The sequence below is a fragment of the Camelus bactrianus genome, chromosome 19, assembly GCF_048773025.1.
Source record: "Camelus bactrianus isolate YW-2024 breed Bactrian camel chromosome 19, ASM4877302v1, whole genome shotgun sequence".
Taxonomy (NCBI): domain Eukaryota; kingdom Metazoa; phylum Chordata; class Mammalia; order Artiodactyla; family Camelidae; genus Camelus; species Camelus bactrianus.
The window spans coordinates 33513032-33532662 of NC_133557.1; the positions used below are offsets into that span (position 1 = coordinate 33513032).

The 19631-nt window shown below is 39.2% G+C and overlaps 1 protein-coding gene across 6 annotated transcripts in view; it reads left to right on the forward strand.

The window, feature by feature from the left end:
• The window catches only part of LOC105083193 (tyrosine-protein phosphatase non-receptor type 20), a 144034-nt gene that overhangs the window by 95287 nt on the left and 29116 nt on the right, over positions 1-19631 (forward strand). For 3 of the 6 annotated variants that reach the window (XM_074347728.1, XM_074347729.1, XM_074347730.1), the window contains one exon: positions 18974-19122. The exons of the other annotated variants lie outside the window; for them this stretch is intronic. In XM_074347728.1, coding sequence (XP_074203829.1) covers positions 18974-19122 — 149 coding nt within the window. The remainder of the gene's footprint in view (positions 1-18973; positions 19123-19631) is intronic. 6 annotated transcript variants of the gene reach the window in all.

A 19631-nucleotide genomic window follows, 5' to 3' on the forward strand; every position in this document is an offset into this window, starting at 1 on the left:
GCTTTGTCAGTGATCCTGCCTCTCCTCTCTGTGCTGTTCAGACTCTGCCTTCTGTTTTTGGCAGGTCTGCTGTGGGAGAGAGTTTTCTGGAAGGAGTGTTATAAAGGCCAGTTAGGTGAAGTTCTTTTTCATTCCTTTTATGTCCCTACCAGTTTTCGCTTGTGCTTGTTCCATTGATTGCTGAGTTCTGAGTGTTGAGGTCTTCAGTTATAATTGTGAATTTTCCTGTTTCTCCTTTCACTACTGTTAGTTTTTACTTAATGTAGTCTGAGATTCTGCTGAGTGCAGATACATTCAGCATTGTTATGTCTTTCCTGTGACTTGACCCCTTGGTCATTAGTGATGATCCTTTTTTTTAAATAGATTTTTTTGGAAGTTTTAGTTTGACAGTAAAATTGAGCAGAAGGTACAGAGGTTTCTCACATACTCCCTGCCCCCATGCATGTTACTAAGACCCTCCTCTGGACGGGGAAATCTGTGAACCTTGATGGAACTGTGTTGACGTGCCATCACCTGGAGCCCACGGTTTACCTTAGGGTGTACTGTTGGTGGTGTACATTCTGTGGGTCTGGACAAAATGTATGATGACGCGTATCCACCATTACAGTATCAAACAGTAGTTTCACTGCCTTGAAAATCCTCTCACCTCCACTTATTTACCCTCCCTCTCCCCAGTAATGACCTTTCCACCTTTTTCTGGTGATGTTCTTGGCCTGGCGTCTGTTCTGTTACTGACGTATCCTCTGATATTAGCAAAGCCGCTTCACTGTCTTTTGATTAGTGTTCCACGGCGAACATCTCCCATCCTTTTACTTCACCGTGCCTGTGTTGTAGTGTTTAAGTTGCTTTCTTATGGGCGTTGTATGGCTGGGCCTTGCTTTTTCACCAAATCTCCAATCTGTCCTTTAATTGGTGTATTTAGGCTGCTTTTATTTGTATCTACCATCTTAGATTTAACTCTGCTCTACTATCTTGCTAATTGTTTTCTTTCTTATTTGTTTTGTTTTGTTTTGGGGGTGGGGAGGTAGTTAGATTTATGTATGTATGTATGTATGTATTTTTAGTGGAGGCACTGGGGATTGAACTCAAGGACCTCATGCATGCTAAGCGTGCACTTTACCACTGAGCTATACGCTCCCCCTCTTCTTGCTAATTATTTTCTGTTTATTCTTTCTGCTCTTTATCTTTTTCCTATTTTCCTTCCTTCTCTTGGGTTATTTTGATTCCTTTTTATCTTCCCAGTTTGCTTATTATTTATATCATTTTCAAAATGTTTTCTTGGAAACCCTAGGATTTACAACATACATCTTCAATGTCTCACAGTCTTTCTTTTCTGTCTTCACATAACACTATGTCAGATCATGTGTGGTGCAAGGACCTTAAAATAATGTCATCTTAATTTCTCCAATCCATCTTTTGTGCAATTGTTGTCAAACATTTTAATTTTACATAACAACAATCACAAAATACATATTTACTATTTCTGTTTTACATGGCTAGCTATCCTCTAGAAAAGTGAAAATTAAGAAAATAAATTTTTTAAAAATTTTTTTATTGATTTATAATCATTTTACAATGTTGTGTCAAATACTAGTGTAGAGCACAGTTTTTCAGTTACACGTGAACACATATATATTCATTGTCACTTTTTTTTCTTCGCTGTGAGCTACCATAAGATCTTGTGTATATTTCCCTGTGCTATACAGTATAATCTTGTTTATCTATTCTACAATTTTGAAATCCCATCTATCACTTCCCACCCCCTGCCCCCCTGGCAACCACAAGTTTGTATTCTATGTCTATGAGTCTGTTTCTGTCCTGTATTTACGCTTTGTTTTTGTTTGTTTGTTTGTTTTTGTTTTTGTTTTTTAGATTCCACATGTGAGCGATCTCATGTGATATTTTTCTTTCTCTTTCTGGCTTACTTCACTTAGAATGACATTCTCCAGGCACATCCATGTTGCTGTAAATGGCATTATGTTGTCGGTTTTTATGGCTGAATAGTATTCCATTGTATAAATATACCACATCTTCTTTATCCAGTCATCTGTTGATGGACATTTAGGCTGTTTCCATGTCTTGGCTGTTGTAATAGTGCTGCTATGAACATTGGGGTGCAGGTGTCATCCTGAAGTAGGGTTCCTTCTGGATATACGCCCAGGAGCGGGATTCCTGGGTCATATGGTAAGTCTATTCCTAGTCTTTTGAGGAATCTCCATACTGTTTTCCACAGTGGCTGCACTAAACTGTATTCCCACCAGCAGTGTAGTTTATCCAACTACATTGATGGAATTTTTAGAACTCTTCGTTTCTTTGCATAGATCCAGTTTTTTATTCTGTGATAGATTTTTTCTGCTTGAAGAGCTCCTTGACCATTTCTTGTAGTGTAAGTTTGCTGCTAATGAAATCTCTCAGTATTTGTTTGTCTGTAAAAATGTTTATTTCTCCTTCATTTTTTCTGAAAGACATTTTTTATTAGTTACAGGATTCTGGGTTGTCTTCTGATTTGTATGGTTAATGGTGAGCTTTTGGATCTGAGACTTGGTGTCTTTCATTCATTTTGGAAAATTCCCAACTATTATCATTTCAAATACTTTTTCTGCCCAATTCTCCCTTTCCCAACTCTCTCTCTCAGCTTTCTCTCCCTCTCTCTCTCTCTCCTGTTTTGGAATTCCAGGTACAAGAATATTAGTTTGCTTGATGCTGGCCTTCAGTTCTTGGATGAACTCTTCTGTGCCCTTCCCCAGCCACTCTTTCCTCTTTCAGTTCAGGTAATGCCTATTGACCTATTTTGAAGTTCACTGAATTTTTTTCCCCACTTGCCTATATCAAGCCTATTGATGGCATTATCTTTTCTTTTGTAATATTTGTTTATCTGTAGCATTTCTGCTCAGTTCTTATGGTTTCCATATCTCTGATGAAATGCCTCATTTGTTCATGCATGTTGTCTACTTTTTCCACTAAGGTCAGCATTACACTTAGTTTAAATTCGTTGTCTGATAAAAGCTTTAACATTTTTATCATATATCTGTCTGGTTCTGTTGACTACTTTGTCTCTTGGCAGTTTCATTTATTTTTTCTTTTTCTTCTTTATGTGCCATACAATTTTTTTGTTGTTGAAACCTGGATATCTTATGTCCTAGAGACTGAGGTAAATGAGAAAGGACATGCCTCTTTCTTTAGTAAGCCCTCAGTGTAAGGAGTTGAGCCAGTGTAGTCAGGAATGGATCAGTTTGGGTTTGATGTTCCTGTGATTACTCTCAGTGCACCACCAGCCCCAAATTCATGTGTGGTTACCTTGTGCTTAGGATAGAGAACGGCATGCCAGAGGGTTTGCTTTACTGTATGCTCTCTCCTCTGCTTCGGGTCTCCTGATAGGCCTGCAGTTCGGAGAGGTTTCTATCCATGATTTCCTACATCCCCCAGGGATAGAGTGCTCCTGTTTGAAATTCTGTTGCTTGCTGACCTCATCCTGGGGGAGCAGCACTCTGTGGTCCTCGTTCAGCCTCAGTCTTAGGCAGGTGCAGCGTCCTCGGGTCTTAGGGACAGTGCCTGCTCAGTTACTGTCAGGAAGGGGACGTATTATGGTCTCAGCCCCCGATGCTTTCCTCCCCTCTATATCTCCGATGTCAGTGGGCCTTAACCTGTGCTTTGAGGCTAGTATGGTTTCCTGCCCTTTCCCCAACTTCTTATTTTTTTGATCCTTGGGGAAGATTGCGTGAAGCTTCATGCCTTTCCTGCAAAAGCTGCTGCCCGTCTCTCCAAGCTTGCATCGTAAGGGAGGGTTTCTTGAGCTCCTCACCTTGTCTCCAGTATTTGTCCTGAGCTTCTGATGAGGGCCTTTTATCCATTATCTTTTGTTTTTTGTCTCTCCTCTTCATTAATTTATATACACATCTTTTTCATATGAATAAGTTCATTTTCAACTATCTACTTTGTTTTCCACAGTGTTTTATTTAATTATGAGTTTTATAATCATGTACTCTTGGCCTTTAATTTATTTTCTTAGGTCAATAAATTTATTTCCCACCTCATTCTGTTGTTTTATCTCATTTTGATCTCTTATTTAAAATAATTCACATTCTTATTACTTCTGCCTTTAGATGGTGGATTTACAGTTTAGGTTATGTTTCATTCAGAATGGATTAAGACAATTTTTTTCACATGACATACTGTATGACTCATATTTCCATCTCATTCACTAACATGTATAAATCTGCATCTCTTTGATTTTGTTGATTGAGCATGAATGAATTTTTCTGTCTCTTACTCTGTTTGATTTGAGTCTAGTCATCTCCCACTATAAGCTACGCTTTGAGGGCTAGATTTTGTTTGAGGACAATGGCAAGTGTGCTGAAGGTTAGGAGGAAAGGAGCATAAACCTCAAAAGGTGTGGATGAATTGTTATGTGGCAGAAATTATAAATCAGTTTACTCAACATGGATCACACTCACCTCTTAGTGTACCTTCCTGCGTGATCCAGGCAGAAGAACACTAAAAATTACATTTCCCAGACATCCTGGTAGCTATTGTGAATTTGACCAGTCATATGTGCTTAGCCAAGTCTTAAATGTGTAGAGAAGCATCCATGTTGCTGGTACATACCATAGCAGGTGTGGCATTACTGGTGCCTCAGTATAGCTAAGATGGTACATTACTAGGGCCAGCAGCTGTGGTGGTGACTTCTAATTCCTCCATGGTTGCTAAGGTAGTGTCACTCAGCCGCCAGCAGTTAGAGCAGTGGTGTCCAGCTCCCACAGATTCTTCACTGTGGCAAAGCTTGCAGTCTTCTTGCCAGGCCATTCTGCTGTGTTAGTTTTGGATCATCACTGGGGACGCACCTATTCTTCACCAAACAGGTAGATAAAACCCCTTTCTGTAAACTGGCTTTCTGTGAAAATCCCATTATACAGTAATTGCCAGTATCTGTAACCAAAGTCTGACCTGTAACACCTTGATTGAAATTCCTGGACCAGGCTGCAAACAAAAGAAACCAAATGGAAAATGATGTTAACAATAAGAAACCTATCTTCTACAGTAATGGAGGTCCAGATTTAGGAAGAATTCCAGGTTCAGTATGATAAGTTGCTCGGTGATGTCATCAATGACATAGGCTCTTTATTTTTTTTTCATATTTGCTACACTCAGCTCACTCCTTCTATGGTCACAGTAGGGCTGCTTGTGGTCATTGGGACCTTTTGCTTCTGTGCTTACGTATGGGCAAGGGATAGAGGTCGGAGAGAGGCCTGCTTCTCTTGCCTACAAGCCTTGAATAACCTCTTTGCTTCCAGTTGACCCAAATCACCTCCCAGTTACTAAACTATCCATTGGTAAGGGAATTATTGTGGAATGGTTAGAAATGGCTTTAACAAACCATCAGGGTAGAATCAGCTTCAGGGGTCAGCTGCAGAGTCCATTGTAGCCATTCTGCCTTTTCTCTTCTTTCCTGTCTGCCTTCTCTGGGCTTTTTTCCAGCAAGGCTAGAACACGATGGCAAGCTGTATGGGTGTTTCTGCTGGGGATCAAAGACGTTTGAAATGGCTTCTACTCTTGTGAGAATTTTGTCTCCTCTTTTGGGCTTCCTGGACCTCTTCTCATCCTAAGGTTGTGAGCAATTTTAGAATTTCTCTGACTGTTTTCACAACCAATAGCTCCTAACTTCCACCCCTAGAGAGAGCTTTCGAGTGTAGAAGGGTTCCAAGAAGAGGTGAGTTTCCCAGGGCAGTGAAGATTCTTAGAAACTTCTGTCTTGTTTTTATGCTTGTTCTTTTGCTTAGTTGCTTCTTGTGTATTTTTTTGCTGATATTCACTTGATTTTTGTTCATACTATTTGGCTTTGGAAAGAGATTTCACTTGAGCATTCTACCTCAAAATTCGTATCTTTAAAATATTCTTTTAATATTGACTTTCTAGATGTATTGCATTTTGGCCAGTGTACATGCTCTGTAAACTTTTAGATATTTAGAATCTAGACTATCAACATGACCTAAAAGATCATTATTTAAAATAAAATTCCCACATATACTATTAAATAGAATGTATTCTCTTCTGTTATTACTGGTTATAAATGTATAACTATATAATACACATTTACATATATAATACAATATATACATATTTGAAATATATACAATATTGTAATATATAATTACTTATATATAATACATATTTTAGTGTTATTAGTTGCATCATATAGAGCTTCTTAATCCTTGGGGTAGGTGTGTGTGTGTGTACATGTGTGTTTGTGTGCACACGTGCATGCTTGACCTGTTTTACACTTAGAGGTGTGTTAGACTACCCACGTCCTCTCATCTCAGACTCCAGGGACTTCCAAACAGTTGGTCCCAGGGAGGACAGAAGTCGTATCTTTCCCATCCAGGTCTTACATGTGCTTGTCTTGGCATAGTTGTCAGTACCTACACTTAATCACATTATAAAGCAGAACACTTCTCAGTCTACTACATCTTTTACATTTATAACACTTAACAGTTTTCTCCACAAATAGTGGTTTTTGTGTAATTTCAAGGTACATAGTCGTAATTTTCCCAAAACGAGGATCCTTCCTTTCAAAGTGATAGACTCTGCACCTCTGGAAAAAAAAACTCCCATTAATTCTTTTTTTTTAACATTTTTTATTGATTTATAATCATTTTACAATGTTGTGTCAAATTCCAGTGTTCAGCACAGTTCCTCAGTCATTCATGGACATATACACACTCATTGTCACATTTTTTTCTCTGTGAGTTATCATAACATTTTGTGTACATTTCCCTGTGCTATACAGTACAATCTTGTCTATCTATTCTACAATTTTGAATCCCAGTCTATCCCTTCCCACCCTCCACCCCCCTGGCAACCACAAGTCTGTATTCTCTGTCTATGAGTCTATTTCTGTCCTGTATTTACGCTTTGTTTTTGTTTGTTTGTTTGTTTTTGTTTTTGTTTTTTAGATTCCACATATGAGCGATCTCATATGGTATTTTTCTTTCTCGTTCTGGCTTACTTCACTTAGAATGACATTCTCCAGGAGCATCCATGTTGCTGCAAATGGCGCTATGTTGTCGATTTTTATGGCTGAGTAGTATTCCATTGTATAAATATATCACTTATTCTTTATCCAGTCATCTGTTGATGCACATTTAGGCTGTTTCCATGTCTTGGCTGTTGTAATAGTGCTGCTATGAACATTGGGGTGCAGGTGTCATCCTGAAGTAGGGTTCCTTCTGGATATACGCCCAGGAGCGGGATTCCTGGGTCATATGGTAAGTCTATTCCTAGTCTTTTGAGGAATCTCCATACTGTTTTCCACAGTGGCTGCACTAAACTGTATTCCCACCAGCAGTGTAGTTTATCCAACTACATTGATGGAATTTTTAGAACTCTTCGTTTCTTTGCATAGATCCAGTTTTTTATTCTGTGATAGATTTTTTCTGCTTGAAGAGCTCCTTGACCATTTCTTGTAGTGTAAGTTTGCTGCTAATGAAATCTCTCAGTATTTGTTTGTCTGTAAAAATGTTTATTTCTCCTTCATTTTTTCTGAAAGACATTTTTTATTAGTTACAGGATTCTGGGTTGTCTTCTGATTTGTATGGTTAATGGTGAGCTTTTGGATCTGAGACTTGGTGTCTTTCATTCATTTTGGAAAATTCCCAACTATTATCATTTCAAATACTTTTTCTGCCCAATTCTCCCTTTCCCAACTCTCTCTCTCAGCTTTCTCTCCCTCTCTCTCTCTCTCCTGTTTTGGAATTCCAGGTACAAGAATATTAGTTTGCTTGATGCTGGCCTTCAGTTCTTGGATGAACTCTTCTGTGCCCTTCCCCAGCCACTCTTTCCTCTTTCAGTTCAGGTAATGCCTATTGACCTATTTTGAAGTTCACTGAATTTTTTTCCCCACTTGCCTATATCAAGCCTATTGATGGCATTATCTTTTCTTTTGTAATATTTGTTTATCTGTAGCATTTCTGCTCAGTTCTTATGGTTTCCATATCTCTGATGAAATGCCTCATTTGTTCATGCATGTTGTCTACTTTTTCCACTAAGGTCAGCATTACACTTAGTTTAAATTCGTTGTCTGATAAAAGCTTTAACATTTTTATCATATATCTGTCTGGTTCTGTTGACTACTTTGTCTCTTGGCAGTTTCATTTATTTTTTCTTTTTCTTCTTTATGTGCCATACAATTTTTTTGTTGTTGAAACCTGGATATCTTATGTCCTAGAGACTGAGGTAAATGAGAAAGGACATGCCTCTTTCTTTAGTAAGCCCTCAGTGTAAGGAGTTGAGCCAGTGTAGTCAGGAATGGATCAGTTTGGGTTTGATGTTCCTGTGATTACTCTCAGTGCACCACCAGCCCCAAATTCATGTGTGGTTACCTTGTGCTTAGGATAGAGAACGGCATGCCAGAGGGTTTGCTTTACTGTATGCTCTCTCCTCTGCTTCGGGTCTCCTGATAGGCCTGCAGTTCGGAGAGGTTTCTATCCATGATTTCCTACATCCCCCAGGGATAGAGTGCTCCTGTTTGAAATTCTGTTGCTTGCTGACCTCATCCTGGGGGAGCAGCACTCTGTGGTCCTCGTTCAGCCTCAGTCTTAGGCAGGTGCAGCGTCCTCGGGTCTTAGGGACAGTGCCTGCTCAGTTACTGTCAGGAAGGGGACGTATTATGGTCTCAGCCCCCGATGCTTTCCTCCCCTCTATATCTCCGATGTCAGTGGGCCTTAACCTGTGCTTTGAGGCTAGTATGGTTTCCTGCCCTTTCCCCAACTTCTTATTTTTTTGATCCTTGGGGAAGATTGCGTGAAGCTTCATGCCTTTCCTGCAAAAGCTGCTGCCCGTCTCTCCAAGCTTGCATCGTAAGGGAGGGTTTCTTGAGCTCCTCACCTTGTCTCCAGTATTTGTCCTGAGCTTCTGATGAGGGCCTTTTATCCATTATCTTTTGTTTTTTGTCTCTCCTCTTCATTAATTTATATACACATCTTTTTCATATGAATAAGTTCATTTTCAACTATCTACTTTGTTTTCCACAGTGTTTTATTTAATTATGAGTTTTATAATCATGTACTCTTGGCCTTTAATTTATTTTCTTAGGTCAATAAATTTATTTCCCACCTCATTCTGTTGTTTTATCTCATTTTGATCTCTTATTTAAAATAATTCACATTCTTATTACTTCTGCCTTTAGATGGTGGATTTACAGTTTAGGTTATGTTTCATTCAGAATGGATTAAGACAATTTTTTTCACATGACATACTGTATGACTCATATTTCCATCTCATTCACTAACATGTATAAATCTGCATCTCTTTGATTTTGTTGATTGAGCATGAATGAATTTTTCTGTCTCTTACTCTGTTTGATTTGAGTCTAGTCATCTCCCACTATAAGCTACGCTTTGAGGGCTAGATTTTGTTTGAGGACAATGGCAAGTGTGCTGAAGGTTAGGAGGAAAGGAGCATAAACCTCAAAAGGTGTGGATGAATTGTTATGTGGCAGAAATTATAAATCAGTTTACTCAACATGGATCACACTCACCTCTTAGTGTACCTTCCTGCGTGATCCAGGCAGAAGAACACTAAAAATTACATTTCCCAGACATCCTGGTAGCTATTGTGAATTTGACCAGTCATATGTGCTTAGCCAAGTCTTAAATGTGTAGAGAAGCATCCATGTTGCTGGTACATACCATAGCAGGTGTGGCATTACTGGTGCCTCAGTATAGCTAAGATGGTACATTACTAGGGCCAGCAGCTGTGGTGGTGACTTCTAATTCCTCCATGGTTGCTAAGGTAGTGTCACTCAGCCGCCAGCAGTTAGAGCAGTGGTGTCCAGCTCCCACAGATTCTTCACTGTGGCAAAGCTTGCAGTCTTCTTGCCAGGCCATTCTGCTGTGTTAGTTTTGGATCATCACTGGGGACGCACCTATTCTTCACCAAACAGGTAGATAAAACCCCTTTCTGTAAACTGGCTTTCTGTGAAAATCCCATTATACAGTAATTGCCAGTATCTGTAACCAAAGTCTGACCTGTAACACCTTGATTGAAATTCCTGGACCAGGCTGCAAACAAAAGAAACCAAATGGAAAATGATGTTAACAATAAGAAACCTATCTTCTACAGTAATGGAGGTCCAGATTTAGGAAGAATTCCAGGTTCAGTATGATAAGTTGCTCGGTGATGTCATCAATGACATAGGCTCTTTATTTTTTTTTCATATTTGCTACACTCAGCTCACTCCTTCTATGGTCACAGTAGGGCTGCTTGTGGTCATTGGGACCTTTTGCTTCTGTGCTTACGTATGGGCAAGGGATAGAGGTCGGAGAGAGGCCTGCTTCTCTTGCCTACAAGCCTTGAATAACCTCTTTGCTTCCAGTTGACCCAAATCACCTCCCAGTTACTAAACTATCCATTGGTAAGGGAATTATTGTGGAATGGTTAGAAATGGCTTTAACAAACCATCAGGGTAGAATCAGCTTCAGGGGTCAGCTGCAGAGTCCATTGTAGCCATTCTGCCTTTTCTCTTCTTTCCTGTCTGCCTTCTCTGGGCTTTTTTCCAGCAAGGCTAGAACACGATGGCAAGCTGTATGGGTGTTTCTGCTGGGGATCAAAGACGTTTGAAATGGCTTCTACTCTTGTGAGAATTTTGTCTCCTCTTTTGGGCTTCCTGGACCTCTTCTCATCCTAAGGTTGTGAGCAATTTTAGAATTTCTCTGACTGTTTTCACAACCAATAGCTCCTAACTTCCACCCCTAGAGAGAGCTTTCGAGTGTAGAAGGGTTCCAAGAAGAGGTGAGTTTCCCAGGGCAGTGAAGATTCTTAGAAACTTCTGTCTTGTTTTTATGCTTGTTCTTTTGCTTAGTTGCTTCTTGTGTATTTTTTTGCTGATATTCACTTGATTTTTGTTCATACTATTTGGCTTTGGAAAGAGATTTCACTTGAGCATTCTACCTCAAAATTCGTATCTTTAAAATATTCTTTTAATATTGACTTTCTAGATGTATTGCATTTTGGCCAGTGTACATGCTCTGTAAACTTTTAGATATTTAGAATCTAGACTATCAACATGACCTAAAAGATCATTATTTAAAATAAAATTCCCACATATACTATTAAATAGAATGTATTCTCTTCTGTTATTACTGGTTATAAATGTATAACTATATAATACACATTTACATATATAATACAATATATACATATTTGAAATATATACAATATTGTAATATATAATTACTTATATATAATACATATTTTAGTGTTATTAGTTGCATCATATAGAGCTTCTTAATCCTTGGGGTAGGTGTGTGTGTGTGTACATGTGTGTTTGTGTGCACACGTGCATGCTTGACCTGTTTTACACTTAGAGGTGTGTTAGACTACCCACGTCCTCTCATCTCAGACTCCAGGGACTTCCAAACAGTTGGTCCCAGGGAGGACAGAAGTCGTATCTTTCCCATCCAGGTCTTACATGTGCTTGTCTTGGCATAGTTGTCAGTACCTACACTTAATCACATTATAAAGCAGAACACTTCTCAGTCTACTACATCTTTTACATTTATAACACTTAACAGTTTTCTCCACAAATAGTGGTTTTTGTGTAATTTCAAGGTACATAGTCGTAATTTTCCCAAAACGAGGATCCTTCCTTTCAAAGTGATAGACTCTGCACCTCTGGAAAAAAAAACTCCCATTAATTCTTTTTTTTTAACATTTTTTATTGATTTATAATCATTTTACAATGTTGTGTCAAATTCCAGTGTTCAGCACAGTTCCTCAGTCATTCATGGACATATACACACTCATTGTCACATTTTTTTCTCTGTGAGTTATCATAACATTTTGTGTACATTTCCCTGTGCTATACAGTACAATCTTGTCTATCTATTCTACAATTTTGAATCCCAGTCTATCCCTTCCCACCCTCCACCCCCCTGGCAACCACAAGTCTGTATTCTCTGTCTATGAGTCTATTTCTGTCCTGTATTTACGCTTTGTTTTTGTTTGTTTGTTTGTTTTTGTTTTTGTTTTTTAGATTCCACATATGAGCGATCTCATATGGTATTTTTCTTTCTCGTTCTGGCTTACTTCACTTAGAATGACATTCTCCAGGAGCATCCATGTTGCTGCAAATGGCGCTATGTTGTCGATTTTTATGGCTGAGTAGTATTCCATTGTATAAATATATCACTTATTCTTTATCCAGTCATCTGTTGATGCACATTTAGGCTGTTTCCATGTTTTGGCTATTGTAAATAGTGCTGCTATGAACATTGGGGTGCAGGTGTCATCCTGAAGTAGGGTTCCTTCTGGATATATGCCCAGGAGCGGGATTCCTGGGTCATACGGTAAGTCTATTCCTAGTCTTTTGAGGAATCTCCACACTGTTTTCCATAGTGGCTGCACCAAACTGCATTCCCACTAGCAGTCTAGGAGGGTTCCCTTTTCTTCACAGCCTCTCCAGCATTTGTCATTTGTGGATTTTTGAATGATGGCCATTCTGACTGGTGTGAGGTGATACCTCATTGTAGTTCTGATTTGCATTTCTCTGATAATTAGTGATATTGAGCATTTTTTCATGTGCCTTTTGATCATTTGTATGTCTTCCTTGGAGAATTGCATGTTTAGGTCTTCTGCCCATTTTTGGATTGGGTTGTTTATTTTTTTCTTATTGAGTCTTATGAGCTGCTTATATATTCTGGAGATCAAGCCTTTGTCAGTTTCATTTGCAAATATTTTCTCCCATTCCATAGGTTTTCTTCTTGTTTTACTTCTGGTTTCCTTTGATGTGCAGAAGATTGTAAGTTTCATTACATCCCATTTCTTTATTCTTGCTTTTATTTCTACTAGGAGAACATTTTTGATATGTATGTCAGATAATGCTTTGCCTATGTTTTCCTCTAGGAGGTTTATTGTATCTTGTCTTATGTTTAAGTCTTTGATCCATTTTGAGTTGATTTTTGTATGTGGTGTAAAGGAGTGTTCTAGCTTCATTATTTTACATGCTGCTGTCCAGTTTTCCCAACACCATTTGCTGAAGAGACTGTCTTTATTCCATTGTATATTCTTGCCTCCTTTGTTGAAGATTAGTTGACCAAAAGTTTGTGGGTTCATTTCTGGGCTCTCTATTCTGTTCCATTGGTCTATATGTCTGTTTTTGTACCAATACCATGCTGTCTTGATGACTGTAGTTCTGTAGTATTGTCTGAAGTCTGGGAGAGTTATTCCTCCAGCCTCTTTCTTTCTCTTCAGTAATGCTTTGGCAATTCTAGGTCTTTGATGGTTCCATATAAATTTGATTATGATTTGTTCTAGTTCTGTGAAATATGTCCTGGGTAATTGGATAGGGATTCCATTAAATCTGTAGATTGCCTTGGGCAGTGTGACCATTTTAACAATATTGGTTCTTCCAATCCAAGAGCATGGAATATCTTTCCATTTTTTAAAGTCTTCTTTAATTTCCTTCATCAACGGTTTCTAGTTTTCTGTGTATAATTCTTTTACCTCCTTGGTTAGATTTATTCCCAGATATTTTATTACTTTGGGTGCTATTTTAAAGGGGATTGTTTCTTTACTTTCTTTTTCTATTGATACATCGTTAGTGCAAAGAAATGCAACTGATTTTTGAACATTAATTTTGTAACCTGCTACCTTGCTGAATTCTTCAATCAGCTCTAGTAGCTTTTGTGTCGACCTTTTAGGGTTTTCTATATATAGTAACATGTTGTCAGCATATAGTGACACTTTTACCTCTTCTTTTCCAATTTGGATCCCTTTTATTTCTCTCTCTTGCCTGATTGCTGTGGCTAGGACTTCCAGGACTATGTTGAATAGGAGTGGTGATAGTGGGCATCCTTGTCTTGTCCCAGATTTTAGTGGGAAGCTTTTGAGTTTTTCACCATTGAGTACTATGCTGGCTGTAGGTTTGTCATATATAGCTTTTATTATGTTGAGATATGTTCCCTCTCTACCCACTTTGGCGAGAGTTTTTATCATAAATGGGTGTTGAACTTTATCAAATGCTGTTTCTGAATCGATTGAGATGATCATGTGGTTTTTGTCCTTTCTCTTGTTGATGTGATGTATTACATTGATTGATTTGCATATGTTGAACCAGCCTTGTGTCCCTGGGATGAACCCCACTTGGTCATGATGTATAATCTTTTTTATGTGTTGTTGGATTCTATTTGCTAAAATTTTGGTGAGGATTTTGGCGTCTATGTTCATCAGTGATATTGGCCTATAATTCTCTTTTTTTGTAGTGTCTTTGCCTGGTTTTGGTATCAGGGTGATGGTGGCTTCATAGAATGAGTTTGGGAGTATTCCCTCCTTTTCAGTCTTCTGGAAGAGTCTGAGAAGGACTGGTATGAGTTCTTCTTTGTATGTTTGGTAGCATTCCCCGGTGAAGCCATCCAGTCCTGGACTTTTATTTGTAGGGAGGTTTTTAATTGCTATTTCGACTTCATTTCTAGTGATCGGATTGTTCAGGTGGTCAGTTTCTTCTTGATTCAGTCTTGGTGGACAGTATGTTTCCAGAAACTTGTCCATCTCCTCTAGGTTATCCAGTTTGGTTCCATATAGTTTTTCATAATATTCTCGTATGATATTCTGTATTTCTATTTTATTTGTTGTGATTTCTCTATTTTCCTTTCTTATTTTGCTAATTTGTGCTCTCCCCTTTTTCTTCTTTGTGAGTTTGGCCAGAGGTTTGTCGATTTTATTTACTTTTTCAAAAAACCAGCTTTTGGTTTGGTTGATTTTTTCTATGGTCTTGTTCATCTCTATTGTATTTAGTTCCTCTCTGATCTTTATTATTTCCTTCCTTCTGCTGCTTTTTGGGGCTTTTTGTTCTTCTTTTTCTAATTCATTCAGGTGGTGGGTTAAATTGTTTATTTGAGATTGTTCTTCTTTTTTGAGGAAGGCCTGTATCGCTATAAACTTCCCTCTTAGCACTGCCTTTGCTGTGTCCCATAGGTTTTGAGTGGTTGTGCTTTCATTATCATTTGTCTCAAGGTATTTTTTAATTTCAACTTTGATTTCCTCATTGACCCATTGGTTTTTTCAATAACATATTGTTTAATCTCCATGCTTTCCTTTTTTTCTCCTTTGTTTCTCTGTTGTTGATTTCCAGTTTCATGGCATTGTGGTCAGTAAAGATGCTTGAGATAATTTCTATCTTCTTAAAATTGTTGAGGTTTCTTTTGTGCCCAAGTACATGATCGATCCTGGAAAATGTTCCATGTGCACTTGAAAATAATGTATATCCTATTTTTGGGGGGTGTAATGCTCTGAAAATATCCACCAAATCTACTTTTTCTATTGTAGTATTTAATTTCTCTGTTGCCTTGTTTATTTTCTGTCTGGAAGATCTGTCTAGTGATGTTAATGCAGTGTTAATCTCCAACTATGATTATTTTCCCATCAATATCCCCCTTTATCTCTGTTAGTAATTCTTGTATGTACTTAGGTGCTCCTATATTGGGTGCATATATATTAACGAGTGTAATATCCTCCTCTTGTATCATTCCTTTAATGACTATAAAGTGTCCTTCTTTATCTTTCTTTGTGGCCTTTGTTTTAAAGTCTATTTTGTCTGAAATCAGTACTGCAACACCTGCTTTTTTGGCTTTTCCATTTGCATGGAATATCCTTTTCCATCCTTTCACTCTCAATCTATATGTGTCCTTCTCCCTAAAGTGGGTCTCTTGTATGCAGCATATTGAAGGTTCTTGCTTTATTATCCAGTCTGCCACTCTATATCTTTTGACTGGAGCATTTAGTCCATTAACATTTACAGTAATTAATGATAGATGTGTGTTTATTGCCATTTTGAACTTTTCTTTGCAGTTGATTTGGTATTTCCTCTTTGTTCCTTTCTTCTTCCTTTAGTGGTTTGGTGATTTTCCTTTGTATTATCATGGGTTTTATTTAGTTTTTGTGACTCCCTCTAAGTTTTTGGCTTGTGGTTACCCTTTTTTGTAAATCTATTGGCCCATTACTATAACTGTTTTTATTAAACTGATAGTAACATGATCTCAAACCCATCCTACCATTAAAAAAAATTTTAAAAAGAAAGAAAAAAATATATTCTGTATTTCCCTGCCTCCCTCTCCCACTCTGTGATTTGTATGTCTTCTTTTATAATTTCGTGTTTACTTTATTTGTAATTCATGAGTTATCAGCTTTCCAGTTATGAGTTTCTCATTTCTGTAGCATCCTGCTGCTTTTCTATTTAGAATAGCCCTTTCAATATTTCTTTTAGCATGGGTTTAGTGTTGCTAAACTCCTGCAGCTTTTTTTTTTTTTTTTTTTTTTTTTTTTGTCTGTGAAACTCTTTATTTCTCCTTCTATCCTAAAGGATAGCCTTGCTGGATAAAGTATCCTAGGCTGCATCTTTTTTTCATTCAGGGCTTTGAATATATCTTGCCACTCCCTTCTGGCCTGTAGTGTTTGTGTAGAGAAATCAGCTGAGAGCCTTATGGGGGTTCCCTTGTAACTCACCCTTTGCTTTTCTCTTGCTGCCTTTAGAATCATTTCTTTATCCTTGACTCTGGCCATCTTGATTATGATATGTCTTGGTGTGGGTCTATTTGGGTTCTTCCTGTTTGGGACCCTCTGAGCTTCCTGTACTTGGATATCTGATTCCTTCTTTAAGTTTGGGAAGTTTCCAGTCATGATTTCTTCAAAAACCTTTTCAATCCCCTTTGATCTTTCTTCCCCTTCTGGGACCCCTATTGTGCGAAGATTGGGATGCTTTATATTATCCCATAGGTCCCTTATGCTATTTTCATTATTTTTTATTTGCTTATCTTGTAGCTCTTCTGAATGGGTGCTTTCTATTGTCCTATCTTCTAGGTCACTAATTCGTTCCTCTGCATTATCTAGTCGGCTTTGCACAGCTATTAGATCATTCCTCATCTCTGTCAATGAGTTTACCCATTATACTTGGCTCTTCTTTATAGCTTCAATTTCATTTTTGACATATTTTGTATCTCTAAACACTATCTCTTTTAATTCCTTCAGCAATTTGATCACTCCTTTTTTGAAATCTTGATCTAGTAGGCTATCGATATCTATTTCATTGATCTTTCTTTCAGGGGATTTCTCTTGTTCTTTTAATTGGGAAAGGTTTCTCTGCTTCTTCATCTTGCTCATACCTCTCTGGCACTGTGGTTTATGGAGTATCAGTTGTCTATTTTGGTCCTTAAGGAGTTTATCTATCTAATAACTATTTAGGAATAGAACTTAGGAAAAAAAGAAAAAAATAAGAGAGAGAGAGAAAGAATTTTAAAAGAAGGGAGAAAGAGGGTTTGAAAACAGTGTATAATGAATAATAGAAGAGCGAGTTGAAGCAGAATATCAACCGGGTTGAGACGTCCTTTTAAAACTTTTTTAAAAAGGGGGGGGGGATGAATAGATGTATTTGAGACCTGTGTCTAATCAATAACAGGACATCAAAACCCAAGAGAAATAGAAATGAATTAAGAAGTAAAAGTTAAGAGGGTAATAGAAAATAGAACAGGTAAAAACAGATTAAAAAAAAGGGGGGGGTGGGGGTTGTCAGTGTTCTCCTGGAGTCTGTGTGCTTTTAATGTGAAGTCTTTCTGTCTTCGTCCTGTTTTGGAAGCTCAGCTTACTGTTTTCAGAGGCCCTCCGTTGGCGCCCTCTTCTGTGCTGCTCCCAGCACCTGTCGGCAAGCAGATCGCGCCTCCTCCTAACACTGGGTCAGGTGCAGCTTTCCTCTGCTGTGGGCGGGCGAGTCACTGCCCCTCCCGATGCCGCGGTCAGATGTTGCAGACTGGCCGGGTAGGAGGGCGGGTCGTGCCCCCTCCCAGCACCTCGGTCAGGGGCTGTGTTCCTGCCGGAAAGGCGGGGGGCCGCTCTCGCTCTACCTGCGCCGCCGCCGGTAACTCCGCTGCTCTGTGCGGCTGCGCACTCTGTCCTGGTCAGCGCTCCGCAGGTGGGCTCGGGGAAGACCGAGGGATAGCCTTGTCCCTGCTCTGGGCCAAAACCCAGCTCCTTGTTTGTCTTTGTGGAGCAAGTTCTCTGAGGGACCAGGATGGAAGGATCCTATCTGCCCCGGGCTGCAGGCCAGTCTCAGTCTGGCCTCTGAGGCTGCTAAGCCCTTTGGTGCCGATGCAGGTTTCGCCCCCGCCCCCGCCTGGATGCTAAGTGCTGGAGGATATGGCGGCTGTGCCTGAGCCCCGCCTCTCTTCCCCCGAATACTTTCCGCGGGTTTTCAGAGATGGGGGTGTGCACCCTTCCCCCGAGAGCACATCAACCTTGCTGTTTTATGGAGGTCCCAGGTTGTTCTGCCCTGTGCACCCACAGCCACGGTGCGCAGCCCCTTGTAGTCCCCCAGGGCTGCCTCCGTGCAGCCGCCCCCGTCCTCTGCCCGGCTTGTGCAGCCTGGCCCTGCCCGCAGCTGCTGGCCCGCGTTTCAGGCTGGGTGTCAGGGGGACCCTATGTGCCCGTTTAGCTTAGTTCTGTCAGTCAAGGGCTGCTCCGTATAGATCCAAGCCTCGGAGGTTCCCCCTCCGTCCCGCTGGCCTCTCAGTTGGAGAGGGGAGACCCAGCGAACGAGCGCCAGTCCTCCTTTGCTGCTCCCTCCCCGCGGGACCCGTCCCGCGCTGCTTTGCCTTTTGTTCTTTCTTTTTTCCTTTTCTCCTACCAGATTTTTGGCGTCTTTATCTTTTGAAGAGGGCGATGTTCTGTCGGAGTTCCACAGGTGCTCTGGTTGGCTGAGTGGGTCTGTGGATGTGGGTCTTGGTGCATTTGTGGGAGAGGGTGAGCTGCGAGCGACCTTCAACTCCGCCATCTTCTCTCTTCCCCATTAATTCTTAAGTGGCTGTGTTTTTACTTAAGAGAAGATGACAAAAATAAAAATAAAATCTCCCTTTATATGTGTGTGTGTATATATATATATATATATATATATATATATATGTAACTTAGACATGTGAAATTTTCTCTTTCTTAGGTATGGAAATTGTTTCCGAAATGGAGCTAGCTCAGTTGGCTCTGGTTAGACCATTAACATTCAGTAGTCATGAGAATTCAACCATGAAGTGTTATTTTGAAATGCTTGAGAGAAAAGTATCAGAATTTGAAATCATCGAGGAATTTACGGTAAATATTTTGGTCTTAACAAATTCTGTATGTGATCTCTTTCCACATCACAACCAGAAGATTTCTATTTCTTTTCTTTTTTCTGATTGAGTCAATTGTTTCTATGTTTTAAAAGTGGTAGATGTACATAGTAAAAGAGTCAAATAGCATAAAATGTTATAAAACGAAGTCTCTCTCTTTCTCCCGTGACTCCCTAGGCCCCCTTTCCACCATAAAGTTTGTCGTATAAACTTTCAGAAAAATTGGCTTGTACTTTACTCACTATTTCACCCTTTCTTTTCTTTTTATTAAAAAAGTTCCACATAAGTAATTTCCAAGTATATTGTCAGCGCATATAGCTGTATCTTAAGTATTGCATGGTAGTTAATTATGTGAATAAAGACCTTTTCTTTAAATAGTCCCCTACGATGGACCTTTAGGTTATTCTGGTCTTTGCTATTATGAATAAGAACCACCCCTCTTCATGTGCATGTGCATACGTGTTAGTATTCTCTAGAACAAATTCCTAG